The sequence below is a fragment of the Callithrix jacchus genome, chromosome 18 (assembly GCF_049354715.1).
Source record: "Callithrix jacchus isolate 240 chromosome 18, calJac240_pri, whole genome shotgun sequence".
Classification (NCBI taxonomy): domain Eukaryota; kingdom Metazoa; phylum Chordata; class Mammalia; order Primates; family Cebidae; genus Callithrix; species Callithrix jacchus.
Window position 1 is genome coordinate 30,346,846 of NC_133519.1, and position 18,965 is coordinate 30,365,810.

The 18,965-nt window shown below is 37.7% G+C and overlaps 1 protein-coding gene across 15 annotated transcripts in view; it reads right to left on the reverse strand.

The window, feature by feature from the left end:
- The window catches only part of DNM3 (dynamin 3), a 551,570-nt gene that overhangs the window by 19,616 nt on the left and 512,989 nt on the right, over positions 1-18,965 (reverse strand). For 11 of the 15 annotated variants that reach the window (XR_013529537.1, XR_013529540.1, XR_013529536.1 and 8 more), the window contains 2 exons: positions 10,607-10,833; positions 9,467-9,703 (listed from right to left, as the gene is read on the reverse strand). Coding sequence is in view for 10 of the 15 variants with exons in the window: in XM_035280126.3 (XP_035136017.1) it covers positions 9,467-9,703; positions 10,607-10,833 (464 nt within the window). In the remaining 5 variants the exon portion in view is untranslated. Of the gene's footprint in view, positions 1-4,515; positions 4,807-9,466; positions 9,704-10,606; positions 10,834-18,965 lie in introns of those variants that run through there. The other 4 variants (XR_013529538.1, XM_008985019.4, XM_035280124.3 and 1 more) reach the window with 1 other exon arrangement.

Sequence of the window (18,965 nt, forward strand, 5' to 3'; positions counted from 1 at the left end):
AGCTAACAGGCAGGTGTCCGATATAAGTTACTAGAGGAAGATTGTTCTGTGTAATTGGTGTAGGGATCATCTGAGAGACAAGGGAAATCAGAAGGACTAGGGTACAGAGGAAGGGTGCAATGAGAATGCAGTAAAGAGGAATATTTTAAAAGTTTGCTTTTCCAATTCAGCATTGCTTTCTGAACTAAAGACAATGGTCAGTGCTACCTTCAGTATTCTAGGTACATAATGTTTCACCTTACGATGCATTTTAATTTTAATAAGTGGTAAGACATCCACACAAAAAGAATATAAATGCAAACTTTAGTGACAAAAATAACATTCGAACTGAAAACTAAATAGCGATGGAATCTATGAAAGTATTTATGAATTGCAAAGATTACTTGTAATCCTCTAGAATATTTTACTGAAACTTATTTCTCTGCAGAAAAGGAGATGTTGAAACAACAATTCAGTAGCAATAATTATGGGCATGAATAACTCCATGCATTTTTTAGTCGCCTAGAAGACTGTGAATGAACAATATACATCAAATAGCCACATAGGGCAAAAAAGTCCTAAGTTGGAAGAGAAAGATACCAGGAAAAAAAAAGAAATCTATTAGATGTAATCAATTATACACCAATGTTTTAAGCAAACACCAGAAACACTATTTCAATGTGTTTATTCAAAGATGTTGTGCTTTAAAATGAATTTTCAATATAAGTATGAGTTTTCAGGCATTAATTAATAAGATAGTGATGGAGTAATTTAGAGTGTTTGAAATATTAAAATGAATAAAGCAATTATGTAACATCCCTCATTAAAGATTCCCAGACTGAACTAGAACATGTAAGTAAGCGAATCACAGTCTACTGATGAGTCACAGGGGTTTTTCTGGTCCATTCATTTTAGTCCTAAGTGGTACTATTGTTAGAGCTAAAACCCTATGTCTGCTTTCACGCAAATCATATACAGAGCACAGATTTTAGTTTGACTTTAGACCTAGGTATTTGGCGGGAAATTACTAGAGTGGTTTTTCTAGTTAACACATTTACTAATGTTTCCTTAATTTTTCCACCCCAACAGGCAATAATTAAGGTGGAATTTGCCTCACATGAAGTTTTATTATTTTAGTCATTAAAATATTTTCCAACACTACTGAGAAGCAAAAAGCAATTCTCGTTGTTTTAAAAAATAAGTAGACATTTTCCTCAGTTTTTATAGCTTTTCCTCAGTGAATGTATTATAATGAGAGTAGTAGGGTAGACTTTCTGGTGTAGGCCCTTGAGCATGATACTTAAGGGTAGATTTACTTGAGGGAAAAATTTCATTCACTCTTAAAATTAGCTTTGAGAATAATCCAAATTTAAACTTAAAAAATACACATGGTACAGAATGTATCTTATATAAATACCCATTCTCAAGTGGAATAATTTCATTGCATACTCTCTGGATTGCAAAATGCCTTTAAAAGTCTTTCTCATATCCTATTCTCACAAGAGGTCTCATTCTAGATAAGAAATATACTAATCTTTTGAGATAAATGAAATACTGCAGATGAATGTTATATATTTAAGTATACAGACCAACAGTAAATTTAGATAACATTGCCTCATGAAAATCTTAAACCAAATACAGGTAATATTTTCATGGTGAAAACAAGTGGTATCTTTGATTGTAAAATAAGACCATTTCCCAAGTCATATTTAAAGCCACATAATGCCTTCTCATACTGTCTTATTTTCTCTTAGTTTTCAAAATTACCATAGAAGCTTAGGAATTCTCATGTGGTGGTGTATTTAGTTTGTGGTTATCCAGATCTTTAGTTTATTCTCTTTGTTAGTTGGTACATTAGCCCTTTTACCAAAGAAGCAGGGAAGGAATGGGGCTTATTTCTAACTTTCATATTAACTTACACATTTAAAAAGAGTATACCTTTTCCTGTTTTCAGGCTTAAATTACTTCCCAATGGGAGAAAAAGTTGACTTTATGAACATTTGGAACTTTACATGTCTCTGAGCAACTGAAGTTAAAAAGACCCTACCTTACTATGGATTATGAGTGATTGCGAATTTTGCTACTTGCCATTTTGATTTAACGTATTTTCAGATATCTGGATGGAACTGATTCACATGAGCTGATAACTTCGACCAGAAAACAGGAGTGGGCATTTCCTAGTGCTTATGGGAATAGTTAAAAAATAATTCCAGAAATCAGAGCATTTGCTATTTGTGGTTTTGCCTATTGTGTGGCTGTGATGCCTGAAAAGCAGCCACAGGGAAAAAAGCGCCATGAGGAGACTGCCCAAATACCTAGTGCCTTTAGACGTTTTGCCTTACGTAGGAATTCTTTCTTGGTCAAAGTTGCCATGGGATCTAAACTTGATGTAAATACTTAAATAATGTGGCATCAATGCACATGTAAATTCTCTCAAATCCAATGCCTTTCAACACTGCCCTCCCATCCCCCACGTTTAAAATATTGGCCACACCAAAAGTATAATATTCTTTTGGCAACAGCATTTGGTAAGCCAGACGGATTTAGTTTGGCAACTTAAGGGTGTAGAGGTTCCCCTAGACAACACTTACAATACATTGGCAATAGGAAGCTAAAGAATTTCAGTGTGGAGTGTTTTAAAATTTTAAATATTGCTGTGAGCAGCAATAAAGTTATGACAGGCAGGCAAAAGCCATCAAACCCTCAGCTAAATCCTCAATGTTTTCCTTATATTGCTGGAGGTAGGCATTTAAGGCACGTTTCAGAGTGAAAGATAGAGCATTTATATTTTCATTTTTAATTTCCTGGCTCTTATCGGCTAAAGCAACTCTAGTAAATGTTATTTAAATTTTGCTTCTAGGCCTGGCATGGTGGCTAACGCCTGTAATCCCAGAACTCTGGGAGGCCGCAGCGGGTGGATCACCTGAGTTCAGGAGTTCGAGACCAGCCTGGGCAACATGGTAAAACCCTGTCTCTACTCAAATACAAAAATTAGCTGGATGTGGTGGTGCATGCCTATAATCCCAGCTGCTCAGGAGGCTGTGGCAGGAGAATTGCTCGAACCCAGGAAGCAGAAGTTGCAGTGAGCTGAGATCATGACATTGCACTACAGCCTGGGCAATAGAAACTCCACCTCAAAAAAAAATTTATTTTGTTCTAATATTTCAAAGAAAGAAGGAAGAAGGCCCCTTCCCCCACCCACCAGTAGTCCTTTCTTCTAATTTGTTGCTGGGTTCCAATTTAGAGGAGAAAGAGCTATGACCGATGTCATGCCATGAATCACTGAAGTCGTTAAAAACATACTATCTAACTAGAACTGTCTGAATGTGAAGGTTTCCCTGTAAAAATCATTCTTTTCTTACAGTGAGAGAAACAAAAAAACGCAGTGATGAAACAGAAGTACTAGCTTGTGTGTCATCTACAGGTCTGTATCTGCTTCCTTGTATATAGGAACATTCAGCAGATTCCAACTGGTGACAATTTGCTGCTGACTGGCCACAGGAAGAATAATAATCCTTTACTGTGCATTTTTTACTGGCCAGTGGCTTTTCTGCCAGACTCCTGTCTTGGCTGTCTTCCTCTATCAGTCAGGTGAAACTCAGGGCAGGGCTGGGTCCCCTGAAACTCAGGAAGGCTTTCCCTGCAATGGGTGAAGCTTCACAATTTAGAGCTCCAAAGAGAATAATGACAGAGCTATTTGCTATTATGTGTCATGGGATGTGGAAGCAGTTGTGTTTGGTTAGCTTAATGCCAGTTACCACTGGGCTAACAGCAGCATATTGTTATATTTACTGCTGCCTGTCTGCATTTATGTTCCTTGTACTTTGCCTCATGTAGATCCTTTCTTATTTTCCTTTTCCTTTTGCCCTCTTGCAACATAGGATGTTTGGAAGAGTAAGATAAGGGACACATTGAAAACAGAGAGTCAATCTGAAGGCTACCTTGACACATCTGCAACGCTCCCAGATTCTGACTTTTACACTTGCCTTCTGTTTCTGGGCCTCGCCTAAACAGACTGCCAATCATCCGAACCGTGGCAGGATGGAGATGTTTGTGTAAAGTAGACTCAAGCTTGCAAGGCTCAAGAAGGAAACCACCAAACTAATTTTACTTTCACTTAAACCAGATTGAAACCAAGACTTGAAGAATTAAAAACTTTGACATTAACCATTGATTCACTCCAATGAAATATTGTGTTACAGCCAGAATCATGGTGAAATTGGAATGAGGCTTTTGATGGGATATTTAATTGAGGGGCTTACATTAAATTGGACCTTTTCTTTAGTGAACAGCATGTGGCCAAAATTCTATTTTCATTAAAGTATATTAAGCATCATGACAACTCATATTAAACCTGCAACAAATGATTAGTTACATTTAGAGACTTCAAAACAAATTAGATGCCTTAAATATTATGAATCAAAAAGAACATCTCAAAGTTGTTTCTATTCTTAGTAATGATATTTTTTTTAAAAATCTTTCCTTGCTTTTAGAGCCAGTTGCTAAAAATAAAAACTGTTCCCTGAAAAATCAGAATGCCTAATGATAAATTTATTTATTTGTTTTTTAAAAGAGGAGGATGGTGAGAAAAATAGAAAGCTCCTGGCTGACATCAGAAGTCACAAGATGAGTTCCTCATTTGTCCAAATGACATTCAGCTGCTAAAAGAAGTCAGACTTTTAGAGGGCTGCTGAGGAGAGAGTAAGTCAGGAGGTTTCCAGTACATGACTGCAGGGGAATCAGACACAGATTAGTCACGTAAGTTGTCCATGTACCCTTAGCCCACGACTTCAGGGCTCAGCACCTTCATCCTTCATGGCACCAAACCTTGATGTAAGGGATTCAAAGATACACTCATAAGAATAGTGAATTTGTCCTTACTCAAAATTTGGGAGACTGTAAAACAAAACAAAACAAGGAGATCTTATCCCTCAGTGAAAGGGACTTTATGTTAATTGTCAATTATAACAATATATAAAATATGTAAAAGAGATATAGCACTGCAGGCCATCAAGGTCAAACATTTAAAACAAAAGCTAAATTTTAAGGAGGATTAAATGGCTTTTATCTTTGTAAAGAAAAGAATGTGTGCACATTGATTGCCTATGTAGAAGGATTTATAAATCTTCTGGCATGGTCAATTTGTAATAAATTACTGAAAATGTGGGATTATGATGAAACTCTTTAAATGTGCCAAATAAAGTCAAGGAAACCACCTAAGTCATGGGGTGGGCATGAGTGAGACACTGGGATAATCCCGATGCTACTCTGGGGTTGTCCGTACGGGATGGGACATCAGCTTCCCTACGGGGCTCACCAGAGACTCCTTCAAGGGAAGCATTTCTTGGTTCTTGGTTTCCATGTTGTGTTTAAGTCATGTTGATGAGCTGGAGTAAAAGCCAAATACTTTTGAATAATTCAGTTTTGTCTTTTTAAAGAGACACTATCATACTTGGTGAACAAGGGTGGTCAAAAATAGTACTTATATTTTTCAACTTTTGTTTAGCTTGGAATATTGAGTGATGAGGTTAAAAAAAAGTTTCTTCTTCCTTGGTTGGAGACCCTGCTCCCACCCTTATCCCCTTTTGACCATTGCAAAATAGCTTAGTCCAAGGAAAGGGAAGAAGACAAATGAGTGAAATAATGCCAGAGTGAGTTATTGCCAGGAAAAACACACTCGGATTCAGTTGATTTGTTCTCTTAATGTCAAAGGCTGTGATTCCCAATTAACTAATTTTAAGACGCTATATCTGAAAGTAGTTACATCAGTGCTAAAGTTAATGTCTGATGAAGATCAGGATCTTCAATTAAGAGAACAGGGACCCTAAAGAGGTGGTGATGTCTGTTTAAGATCATCTTGCTAAGTAAATACACACCAGCTTGGATTTTCAAACAGCGTTTAGCCCCTTCAGAGATGTTGAGTGGAGGTGAGAGGGGAGGGAACAATCCAGATATTTTGGCAATAGAAAATATTCCACGAATCACTGATTTGTGTATACTCAGCTTACTAATGACAGAAGCATACATACTAGTGAGTCTCTTTGGGATAGAGATGCTTCTCTAGTTCAAGTGGAATTAATTAAAACAGGCATGTAGTTTGCAATATTTCCAGCTCCCTCACCGAAAGGCTCCATGCACATAAACCAGAACAGCTTGAGCAGCTGAGAAAAGCTGGGCCAAAAATGACTCCACCACCTCTCTCCTTTCTCTCCTTTTATATTGGAATGGAAAGATACAATAATATATATATTTTAAAAGCAGAACACTCATGGTTTCTGTACAATTGCAAGTGCTTTGATTACCTTTGAATGGGGTTAACATAAAAGTATATATGCTTTTAAAAGTCAAGATCATAACTTGCTAATGAAGTCGTGAATTATCCAGAAGGAAACTATGCACAAGCATATGCTGAATGGCAGAATCTCTTGTCTCTAAAAGTTCAGTTACTGCCTTTGTAATATTAAAGCCCAACAGGGAGCTGGCGGGACACCTTTTGTGCTGTCTTGTCATGTTACAGGTTTCCAGTTTCAGATAAAAGAGGAGAAAGGGCCCTTAGAAAGTAAAACACTTGAAAAAAAAAAATCAAACTTCCTTCTCTGAAAGCAAAGGGTTGTTTTCCTAGAGATGATGGATAATGGCGTTTCAACTTTCTAAGTTTCTGATAGAGAAAATGGAGGCAAATCACAGAGGGGAAATAGAATATATTAAACAAATAGAATAAGGTAAAGTTTCAACGACCGGTTCCCTCAATTTTTTTCTTTCTCTCATTCTCTCTTCCTTTCTTTTTCTCCTTCTTTCATTTCTCGAAATCTTAAACCCCATTTCTGGCTTGTATTTGGTAGGATCCCTGCTCTGACTTTTATTAAAAACAGACTTTATGTGGTCAGAACTCTCCTTCTAAAGCTGGATTTAACAGGCATGGGGATCCTGACAGTCTTTCTTGCTCTCTCTCAGGTGACCACCCCCTGTGCCCTTTCCCGGGATTTCCCTCCCAAGGTGCTGAACTGACACAGAAACTTGAAGGCTCAGCACAAAACAACCAACTTTCCTTTTTAATCCTGTACTCTCATTTCTGTTTTAAATTTGGGACTGTCTGCATGGCCAGATCAAGTAAAGTCTGGTTCTAACTTGAGAGTATTCTAGAAATTTCAAATAAGGCAACTGTCATCCTATAAATTCCCCAGTGCAGTCTCATTAAATCCTGCTGCCCATGCACTGGCCATCCAGCTCAGGCTACTGATTCTCGTCTGGCTGTCTTATGCGTGTGAGCTGGAAAATACCAACAGCAACCCCACCCTGCTTAACAAGTCAGCTTAGCTTTCAAAAGTTGATTTTACTGAAGGGTACTGGCAAGCCAGCTCATCGGAAACCCACAGGTAAAGCAGTCAAGCAGGTAGGCAGAACATGCATGTTCATTACCGAGGACAGGCACCACCATGTTGCTCTGGTTTCTTCTCATAGCTAGACAGACAAAAGTAGCTCCTCCATGGGAGGCCAGCCTTCCCACTCTCAACTCTTTCTCTTTCAATGGCCTTAATACCTTCCTGGCACAATGGCAGACACTTTCCCAGTCAATTTGACAAATGGCAGACACTTTCCCAGTCAAGATCTTGCTTGTAGCAAGGCTCAATGCTGAAATTCATGCTTTTTACATGGAAGGGAATTCTTTTGAACACTACAGTGCAGTGGTTCTCATGTGGAGAGGAATTTTACTTCCCTAAGAGACACTGGCAGTGTCTGCAGATATTTTTAGTGGTCACAACTGGGGCAGTGCAACTGAAATCTAGAGGGTAGAGGCAAGGGATCCTGCCTCGTAATACACAGGACAGACCCCACAACAAAAATGTCAGTACTGATGAGGTTGAGAAACCCTGGGGTCATAGCTGGGAAATGGCTCTGGAAGCAGACTGCATGGGATTAAAGTCCAGCTCCACTAGGGACTGGCTGAGCAGCCTTGGACAAGTTGTTTAACCTCACTACCTCATCTGTAAAATGTGGATAATAACCTATTTGTTGTGAGCTTTAAACAAAAATGTATATACAAAGTTCTTAGGGCAATGCCTAGTCATATTGAGAGCACAGTAAATGTTGGCTATTACTGTTACCATTACTACTAGAAATTTAGCACCATTCCAAATAAATTACAAGCCAAGTCTATTGAATTTAGAAAAAAAATTGGATTGAGAATATATATGTCCTCTTTGCTTAGAACCAAAATGATAATAAGGGTAACAGCTGTAGTCTTTACAGTGTTTCAAACTCTTTCAAATACCTCATGTCATATGATCTAGGCAACATATTGAATTCAACTTACTGAATTCTCCTGTTTCTTAGATAAAGAACCCTTGTCTCAGAGTTAATGAGTTGCCCAAGACCTTCAGTAACTCAGGTCTTCTGACTGCAAATCTCCTGCTTGTTCTTGCTGTACCACCCTGTGTGTACTAATTTAAGATCCCCCTTCTTCTCTTCATTACACTCAACAACCTGAAGGTCAGAATAAAACGTAAGTGCCACAATCAATTGGTGAGGTGGCTCAGGCTTCAGGGGTGGGTTGAAGTCACATCTGTTTTTATGGTATGTATACAGTTAGATTTTCCTTCACAGAGTATATATATATTTTAAATCTCTGAATTGAATTTTAAAAAATTAACTTTATGTATGGGCTAATTTTCTTTGCTATTTATACTTCTGATTTTGAGGGGGAAAAACCTTAGTACTTTATATCTTAAAAATCTCTGATTATATTCATTATGTATATTTTGACTGTAAGGGTATGAAGGTGAGACTACAGCTCCAAATATGTATGTTTCTAGGTCCATTATTTATTAACTATATTGTTTCACAATTAAGCCTGAAAATCTACTTATAATTGTCAACATGTATTATTTAAATGTATAATAAAGTATCTTATATATGATTAGAGACTATACACAGCAATTATGCCTATGTTAAAATTTCTACGTGTAGTTTTTTTTTAATGCAGATCAATCAGCCAGATTTATTCAGCCTATATGAAAATTGGTAAAATTGGGTATAAGGATCACATTTCAGAAAGTAGATGGATAAGATTCTTTAAGTCAGTGGTTTTCTAGAATTCTTTTGGTAATGGAGAAGGCAAGGCCTTAGTCCATGAAACTCTCATGACCTATGGAACACACAGCTTGCTACAATCCTCCGTAGAACTTTTGATTCAAAGCCCTCCATCAAATTCTCCCAACAGCTGCCAAAATGTCCTTCACTGGGACCCAGTGTTCTTTAGTCCCATTTAGTTTGTGCCAATTGATAAATGAGAAATTTTAATGATCACAAGTGATTTTTAAATGGCATAACAGGGTTGGCAATTTTCCTACAGTCTCACTTCAGTGTGAAAATTGCAAACACGTATACGGTAAGATCTTTGCAATTTTCTCTTTCAAATAAATTTTGTCTGTCATTCTATGAGAAGAGAACCAAGGTGCACCCCACCAATTTCTGCTCCATGCCTTACCTTGGGACACTGGGCGGGGCCCTCGTGGGTCGAGATGGAACTTGTGGAGGGGCTCCAAAGGAGTCACTGCTGCTGGGGAAAGGAGGTAACGGGCCTGGACGGAATGGGACCGGGGGAGCCCCAGAGTGGGGGCCTGGGGAAGGAATGGCAGGAGCCGGTCCTCGGCCAGATGTGGGCCTCGTGAGGGGAGCACTTAGTGTTGGCCTCCTTTGGGTTGTGGGGCTTGGAGGAGGTGACCTGAAGAAAAAGATAAATCATGATTTGCTCACTCCTTCTGTCTGAATTGATCTCTAAAAAGTTTTGTAACTTCCTGACTGCTTTTTAAAAATTATTTTTTGACTAAATAAGTCAGATTCATGTTATGAAAGTCAAACGTATAAAAGGATGAATGGAGAAAAGTAAACTTTCCCCTCCTACCCCTTCACTCTCTTGAAGTAACCATGGATGTTTCTTGTGCATCCTTTTTAATTGTATTCTACATTTGTATAAGTGTATATATTTTATCTATACATAGAAATTGCTTTCTATATACCATAGAACTCAGTGTTCCACAATCTCCATTTTTTTTTTTTTTTTTTGAGACGGAGTCTCACTCTGTTGCCCAGGCTGGAGTGTAGTGGCGTGATCGCAGCTCACTGCAACTTCCACCTCCTTGGTTCAAGTGATTCTCCTGCCTCAGCCTCCTGAGTAGTTGGGATTACTGGCGTGTGCTACCATACCCAGCTAATTTTTGTATTTGTAGTAGAGATTGGGTTTCACTACATTGGGCAGGCTGTTCTCAAACTCCTGACCTCAGGTGATCCGCTTGCCTTGGGGTCCCAAAGTGCTGGGATGATAGGTGTGAACCACCATGCCTGGACTACAACCTCCTTTTTTAAAGGCTTCCCGTTAACAGGATTATCTTTTCATTTCGGGACTCAATAGAACCATCTTCTTCTTTTTAGTGACTATACAACATTCCATTGTGAGGATGCACCATGCTGCATTTTGAAGGGAGTTAGTATAATCTGATCTTTACTCCTAAATGTAAATATCTTTTCCCCTTTTTCTGTAAGTCCATCTTGGTTTAGGAAAGCACTCTCAGAAAATGGTATTGGACAAGCATGGCAGGGATCAAGGGTTGTGGGGCCATCTTCTTACCTGCGAGAGTGCTGTATCCAGGAGTCATCCACTGGAGGTGGAGCCGGAGTGGACACGGTGGCTGTGCTGATGTCCCCAATTATCCCAAGGGCTTCTTTTAGGGCTTGGTACATTCGAAGCATTTCATCCCGGTGCTGAGCCTGCTCAGCAGATTCCTCCATCAGAGTATTTTGGTCCTCTGAAGAATACAACTGTGCTAGGAGCTCTGAATTTATGAAATCTTTGACCTGTCAGATCACCACAGAGAAATAAAAATAGGAATAAATGACTGATTGAGTGGAGGCAGAAACATGGCTGTGGCATTCAGAGTCTGGACAAACTCCACCAAGTCCACCCTGGGAAAACTGAAGCGTCAAGCATCTGTTTACTCCTATTTTGTCTCTATCCTCAGTACTGGTGATAGTAACAGTTTCCCTCTGTCTTCTGGTTGTCGACACTGAAGGATGATAGAGATGAGTACAAGAAGGCCAAACCCGGCCATCACCAGAACAGGCCCTGCGGGCTTCATGAGCATTTCACAGTGTTGTCCGAAGCTGTTTGGCTTATAGAAGAGGGAAGGTACTATGAGGTAAGCAGCAGTATTTTCAACAGAAAACAGTAATGTGAAGAAACCTACATGATCACACGTTTTCTATTCCTTGGCATTCCCAGTCCTTTCCCTATCTTTTACCAAAATCACTGGAAAATTATTGAGACTCCAAGTGTCAATATTGTCTCAAAAGTGAAATTAGCACCAGTAAGTGAATATTTATTAAATACAGAATCTTGTATAACTATGCAGGTTGATTTATAAACACATGAAAGAGAAGCACTCTGTTTTCCAGAAGTTTACAGTAGAAGTTAGTTAACAGTGATGAGGACTGACATGAGGTTTCATAGTTAGCTAATATATAAAAACAAGCTTACGTATGAACACTACATGGGAGTCTCAGGGGAGGGGCATTTTGTTGCAGGATGAAAATGGAGAGGATGAATATGGTGCACAACAGTGAGGGTGGGAGTGCCAGCCACTGTATGTCATCAACTCTAAGACACCAGTGATTTTAAGAAACACCACTATCTTTTTAAAAAAATTTACTTATTATACTTTAAGTTCTGGGGTACATGTGCAGATCGTGCAGGTTTATTACACAGGTATACATGTACCATGGCGGTGGTGTGCTGCATCCATTGCCCTGTCATCTACATTAGGCATTTCTCCTAATGCTCTCCCTCCCCGATTCACCCATCCCCTGCTATTCCTCCCCTAGACCCCCACCCCAAGGCCCCGGTGTGTGATGTTCCCCTCCCTGTGTCCCTGTGTTCTCATTGTTCAACACCAACTTACAAGTGAGAACATGTGGTGAAAAACACTACTATCTTATGTGCTGTCTAATAAGACAGAAAAAAAATACCATCAATCCAACTATGACAGGATGTCAAGATGCCATTGAGTGTAAGAGGCATCTTCATTTCAGAAATATTAAATAAAAAGAAGTGAATGTGAGAATCAATGAAGTATGGTATATTCCAAGTGCCTTCACAAGTTATATGACAATTCTCATTGAACACTAATGAAACATACATTAGTATTCCAATTTTATAGATACAGAAACAAGTTCAGAGAATTTAAGTATCTTGCTGTAGGTCACACAGCATTCAGTTGAATCTAAAATCTTCTGACTTGAAGTCCAGTGCCCATTCCCTTACCCCATTACCTCACTGTGATGGAGTGCTTAGAAAAGTAAATTTATGTCTAAGCATCACTGTTTTACAGTGGTGCAGAAATTAACTTAAGCCTAGTGAAAATAAACCAGTTTGGATTTTTCAGTTTCTCTGTTACATGAGCAAACTAACTCTTATCTAGACTCATGGATATCTCTAAGACAGGCCAAAGGCAAGTATATTTAATTGTTAAAAAATCAGATGGATAACAGAACAGCTGTCAGATGCTCAAAATTCTAAGTTGTAGTTAACTTTGTAATTCAGAGATGACAAAAACCTAAAACACATAGCTTTATTATGTTTTAAAGGTATCAAAACATGTAAATAGTTCTACTAATCAAAAAATTCAGCTAAATCAAAGCTTTATCATGGTGAAATAGGGTTTTCTGTACATATTTTGTAAATCAAGAGTGATTCAAAGGTGAAAGTAATCTAACATGCAAGATGCATTTAGGAAACCCTATGGTGAAGTAGAAGGTTTATGTATGATAGTTGTGGAAGGTAAGTTTGGCCAGGAAACCTGGGGCAGATGTGAAGGCCTTGAATGCCAAGGAAAAGTGTTTGAACTTTATTCACTTGGCCGTGAGGGGATATTGAAAGCTTTTAAGCAAGTAAGTGAAACAATAAAAGAGAGTTTTCAGGAAAATTAATCTGGCTAACATTGAAAAAGAATTTGCAAGGTTAGTAGGGAAAATAAAGAAATCCATTAGAAGACTATTGTAGATCATTCATAAGATGGTAAGGATTTCATTTACTATTAATGCAGTAGTATGACAGATGGATACATATAGCAATATTGTAAGGGAATAATTAAGTGGACTTGGTGCTGTTGGCATGTGAAGGGGCAAAGAAGAAAGGAACAATCAAAGATACCTCAAGCATTGACATTGGGTGAGTGGGAAAATAGAAAATCAAAAGCGAGAAAAGAAAGTCAGCTTTAGAGAGAAGGCAGTAAATTCCGCTTTAGAAATATTCCATTCCCTTCCTTTAAAGATGCATTCACTTCTAAATGTACTTGCAGATATGCAGGGAATCATGGTTATTTGCACAAATCTTCCACTTTTGGGTGTGTATATGCACTTGGATGGATGGTGCAATTCAAAACTCAAAACCAGACAATTTTCCTGGCATTGCATTGGTTGGGTTAAGCTCTTTAGAGGCTTTACATATTACTGGAGTATCACTTAGAATCTATTAAATACAATTTAAAAGAAGATTCTTCCAAGAATAGATTTAAAGCAGAGCTGAATTAAGAATCAACTGTCAAACTATGAAATAAAATAAGGGCCTGTTTCAACATTCTGACCAAAGATGTGCCTGAATCTTCCACATCAATTATAACACACTGGAACTTGCCCACTGTGCAACACAGTGGATTCAGAGCATACGCTGTGGATTTGAGTTCTAGTTCTAACACTTACTGTTCTTGGGCAAATAATGTAAATTGTTTGAGTCTCAAGTTCCTCATCTGTAAAACAGGGATAATGGTAGAGCTACCTCAGTATTGTGAGGATTAAGGGAAAGAATGAACATGAGTTGTCTAGCATGATGCCTAGCATGCAGTTAGTACCCCTTCCAAAAAATGCTATGATTTTTACTGTCTAAAGGCTAAACTGGCATTAGGTACATAGAGGCAGGAGAACAATAGACGGCTATTGCAATAATGCAGGTATCAAGCAACAGTTAAATAAAGCATATAGGTTAACATTTTATTTTGCATTTAAGCAAAATTTTCTAGAGACTCTTCTCTCCTTCTGCTAACCTAGTTTGTGACAGTACAATTGGAGTTTGGAACAAAGGTAGGGGGACTTCTGGGAATTTCCAGACACTTCAGGGACTTTCTGAGAAGTCTGTATGCCAGTGGTACAAATGTTTAAATCAAGAATTCTGCATGACAATTAGGGGCCAAGTGAATCCCTTTTAGATGACAGCATTTAGAAAGTACTTCACCGAACATAACAAAGTGATTATACTTAAATTTGAGATTTGAAATAATATTTATGTTTTTAATTATAACACCTTATAACCTATATATCTCCGTATGGTTTATAAAAGTTCTCACACATGAAACCTCATTCCAGCTCAAACTCTCTAGGCTAGATAAACAGGCATTACTGCACCATGTCGCTCTGCTCAGTGTAAAGGAATGTGAGGTCATTAAAAACGTTCCACATGTTTTCCTCTCTTACTTTAACCCTTCTCTAGCAACCCGTAATATGTTTGGATCTTAAACCTTCTTTGCTGTGACTGAGACCATTTTAAACCCTTCATAAATAGAAGAGACATTTCTAGGGTTTTCCTACAGTTTCCTACAGTTCAGTTACCAAGGAAACCATTTCCTTAAAATCTCTTTGTTTCTAGAATTGGAGGGTCACAGTACGGAACACAATGATACCTCTCATTCACATAACATATGTATTAAAATTTAATTGGGAAGTTTAATTTTGTCTAGTTTTGGGGAGGGGACTTAGTTAGAATTTTGTGATTCTTTGAGATCTCTCAATTCTTTCATATCTACTTAGGCCTTCTTTCCTTTTCCCAGGGATTTAATTCTGCTAAAGACCAAAGAAGTTTTCCTTCTTTAAAAAGTAACATCCTTTGACTCACAAACGTAATGTTAAGCAAAAAAGTTAGACACCAAAGGCGTATAGTATATGATTCCCAAGTGCAAAAAGAGGTGAAACTAATCTACAATTTAAGAAAGCAGAAGAGTGTTAGCCTTGGCAGGGAGTGATGATGGGAGGTAGGGGCAGAGGAGAAGAGAGTGGGGCTTATGGAGTCCTAGTCGTGATCTTTTTCTTGAGCAGTGTGCTGAATTCCTGGCCGGTGGAAACAAATCAGTGCTCTAAATGCCAGGATAAAGATCTGGTATTTAAGATGTACTTTCCCCTAAAATAATGAACATTTAAAATAGCGCTTTACTTCATACACATTAAAGTTACAGAAAATTTTGAAACTAGGGCACATGTTACTAATTTTCCACCAAACTGCCAACGGCCAAAGAGAGTGAATGTGGACCTCCAGAGGGGTCCGGGGGTCAGGCTGCAGCACACACTCCAGTGTGAAATGGCTCTATGTTTCAAATTTGGTTTTAAAAAAAAATTCCTAAAAACGTTTACATCCTCTTTTGTATTATCTGGTTTTGTTTAAATATGAGAAAGATTTAAAACATTGTTTCTCATCTTCAAACAAATCCTAATTAAATCTTCAAGTAAAATTAACCCTCTGGGAAAATAACTCGTGCATACCCTGTGGGCGTAGGAGTCCTCTAGTTTGAGAGCACTGACTTAGAGTTTCCTAACCCTGTCACATACATTATGCAGTGTTCAAATGGTGAGAACATCAGACTATGAGTGAGAAGACCTGGATTTCCGACTGGACTCTGCCAGCCCCAGCTGTGTGATGTTGGGCAAGTCAACCTCTCGGAACCTCAATTTCTTTACTTAGAAGCTGTGGAAAATAATGGGTGTCCAATATATGGTTGTCTGACAGGTTCAAACAGAATTATGTGCCACTTTGCCACACCAAACACATTTTTAGAATAAAGCTGCATCCACTTCATTCTTTGATGAAGGACTTCTGGTGGGGTGAGCTACAGAGAAAAGGCCATCCAAATGGGCTTACCATGGGGTGTTATGTGTATGTTAGCTTTAAAGTCCTGAGCAAAACTCTGCTGCTTTGACTGTAGCCTGTCCAGAACCACCGTCTGTCATAAACTTGCTATTTCTTTGTGCTGCTGTTACCTGGTATGTTTAAGTAACGAAACAGCTGCTGCATTTCAATAGACAAAGGCTTACAGTATGTCTGAGGCAAGGCATTTATTGCTAGGCTTTAAACTTCTTAAACAATTCCATATGGAGACTTGAGTGGCAGAACACTTAATGTAAACTTTCAAAGGAAACTGCCCACCAAATTCTGAACTTTATGAACGTTGGCTGAAACATATTCTTCTTCAGAAGGCCGAAACATATTCTTTTTCATTCTCATTTCAAAGAGGAAAGGCCAGAACAGGCGCTTTTGATAGACTAGGAAGAAATAGAGGACCCTGTTTCAGGCATTTATTGATTCTGGAGGAACAATTAGCTTTTTGATCCAAACTCATTTAAACGTGCAGCAGTGTTAAGTGAATGGAATTTAGAATTAGGAGTTAAAAGATTAGTTTTCTAGTTGTGATTTCATTATTCTCTCATTTGAAGTTCTCTTCACTTTGAATCAAATTAAAAAATAAATACATCTAGATAGCACAGTGCTGGGTGTTCACTGTTTCAGTTTCCTCGGACTCAACAGGTCATGTGGTATGAACAAAAAAGGTTTGGGCATTCTGTACAATGAGATGCCATGAGAATATGACCATATTAATAAAAGAGATCTATATTTTTCATATATAGAATTATACATATATAATTTAAAAATATATGTATTATATATAAAATGATACCTTTTTATATTTAAGTTTAAAAAGCACATAAAATAATACCCAAGAAAACCAGTCATTCTAGATATGTAAAACTAATTTCTGGTAGATACAAAAAGTTAAATTTCAAACAAAGAAAGCCACAATTTCAAAAGAATTCGGCACTACATGATACTTTTGCCTTCTCCACATTCCTATTAGTTTTTGCTTCAAGATTTGACCTTGGGATCAGATCTCAATTGAAGTCTCCTTTCTCACGACTCTTATGTGAGGTCTCTCTCAAGACAACTATCAGAGATTTACCTCCGAGGATAATATCCTGTAGGTGGAGGTTTAGCCATTCCATTAAAGCAAGAAAACACAACAGTGAAGAGTCAGGGAAACTACCCCTACATTTCTTTCTTCCTTCCTTTTGTGTGTGTGTGTGTATGTATGTGTGCATGTGGGTATGTGTGTGTGCATGTGTGTATGTTTTTCTTGAAAAGGTGAAAGTAGGATAGATTTGCAATAGGTTTTTTTTCCTTTTTAGCTAATTTGTGTCAAGCTACTCCTCACAGCAATAGACAGGAAGTGCTATTTCCTGTGCTGATGATTTAATATAGTGCAGAGCAAAGCAGCGTTTGAACTGATGGCAGCACTAATGACTCTCTGTGAAACAGTGAAAAGATAAATGATCCTTAATCAGGAAAATGTTTAAATAAGCAAGTGCCTGGATATACCACAGCAAAACAATCCAAATTCATTTAAGTAAATGAAGAAGGTAATTTTAAAAGTACACAGACTATTTGTCTAGTACTTTATATTTTTCTAAATGGCATATAGCTACATTTATTATAATCTCTGACGGTTCTGTGAGTACCTCAATGTTCTTACTGTAGTTTTAGAAGAGACTGACTTCAACTCAAAGGGGCGCAATGATTTGCTTCAAGTTACGTAGCAAACCACTGGTCACGGTTAAGAATACAATTCATAGTTTCCCCATTTCTAACTGATTGCTTACCTGTTGCTGATTCTTCAAAGCCTCCAGCTAATCTTGTTTGAATACACATGTATAAGAAAAATAGTGTTATTTAAAAATCAGATTGTTCATGTAAGTGTCTGGGGTTTATTATGGTCAAGAAATGCAGAGATCATGGACAATGAATGGACTGTCTTATTTAGAAATAAAATTTTGAAATGAATCTTGAAATATAAATAAGGGCTATTTACAGTTCTTAAATAGGCACCCATACTAATTTCTTACAATTATATTTTTCACAGTACGTTCATATGTACTATATCTTCAGGAACAAATTCCTAAGTCAGACATACTTACTACAATTAGTATTTTACATATGGAGGAAACAGATACATGGAAGACACTCACCTTAGGTTAATAGAGTCTGTAGCAGAACCAGGTTTAGAACCCAGAATTCTCCTAAGTTCTACTTTGGGCTCTCTTTACTACTTTGTCATCTAATTTTAATTTCTTACAAGCACTGCTCATAATTTATCATTGGATTAAATAAGAAGATGTCCTCAAAAGATAACTAGGAATTAAATTATTGGTGTCTCACTTGTCAAGATTCAGAAAAGCCCCCAATAAAACACCGCATTATAACCTATCTTATCTAAAAGACTATTTCTTAAATAACTTGTGGTATTGGTACTGTAAAAAGTTAACTACCAAAAGAACTAAATCAGACAACATAATTTAAGTATCATACTCTGACTATTATAAATAACCTTGAAAAGGTTATTTAGACCCATTGATGGCTAGTCCAGCACGTTACTTTCAGATCTGCGGTTATAGCATCCTTAACTTAGAAAAATGAAATGCACTGACTTTTTATCCAAGGGGATAAAGCAAGAAGCTCTTTCCCAGGCTAAAATAGCATTCCATAGATTTTAGAAGCTGAAAATAATCATGTTAACGTTTTTTATACGTGTGTGTGCATGCATGCACATGTGCGGGCATAGGAACAAATATATCCTTTGCCTTTAATCTTTAAGTCTAGGAGCCAGGGCATCTGGTTTTATTGCTGGTTTTGCAATTAATTTACATGATGCCCATGACTATAGTGTTTTTGTTCTGCTTTATTGTAAGCAAACTCACACTATTCTAGAAGATAGCCAGTGGAGAATACCTCAGTCCTATAGCTAGAAGTTTTAAGTTTTCTTCCCTAAGTTCTCTTTCATTGGTCAGTCACATATAATGTGTAATGGAAAATGATGAACCTGGGTAACAGTATTTCAACCATC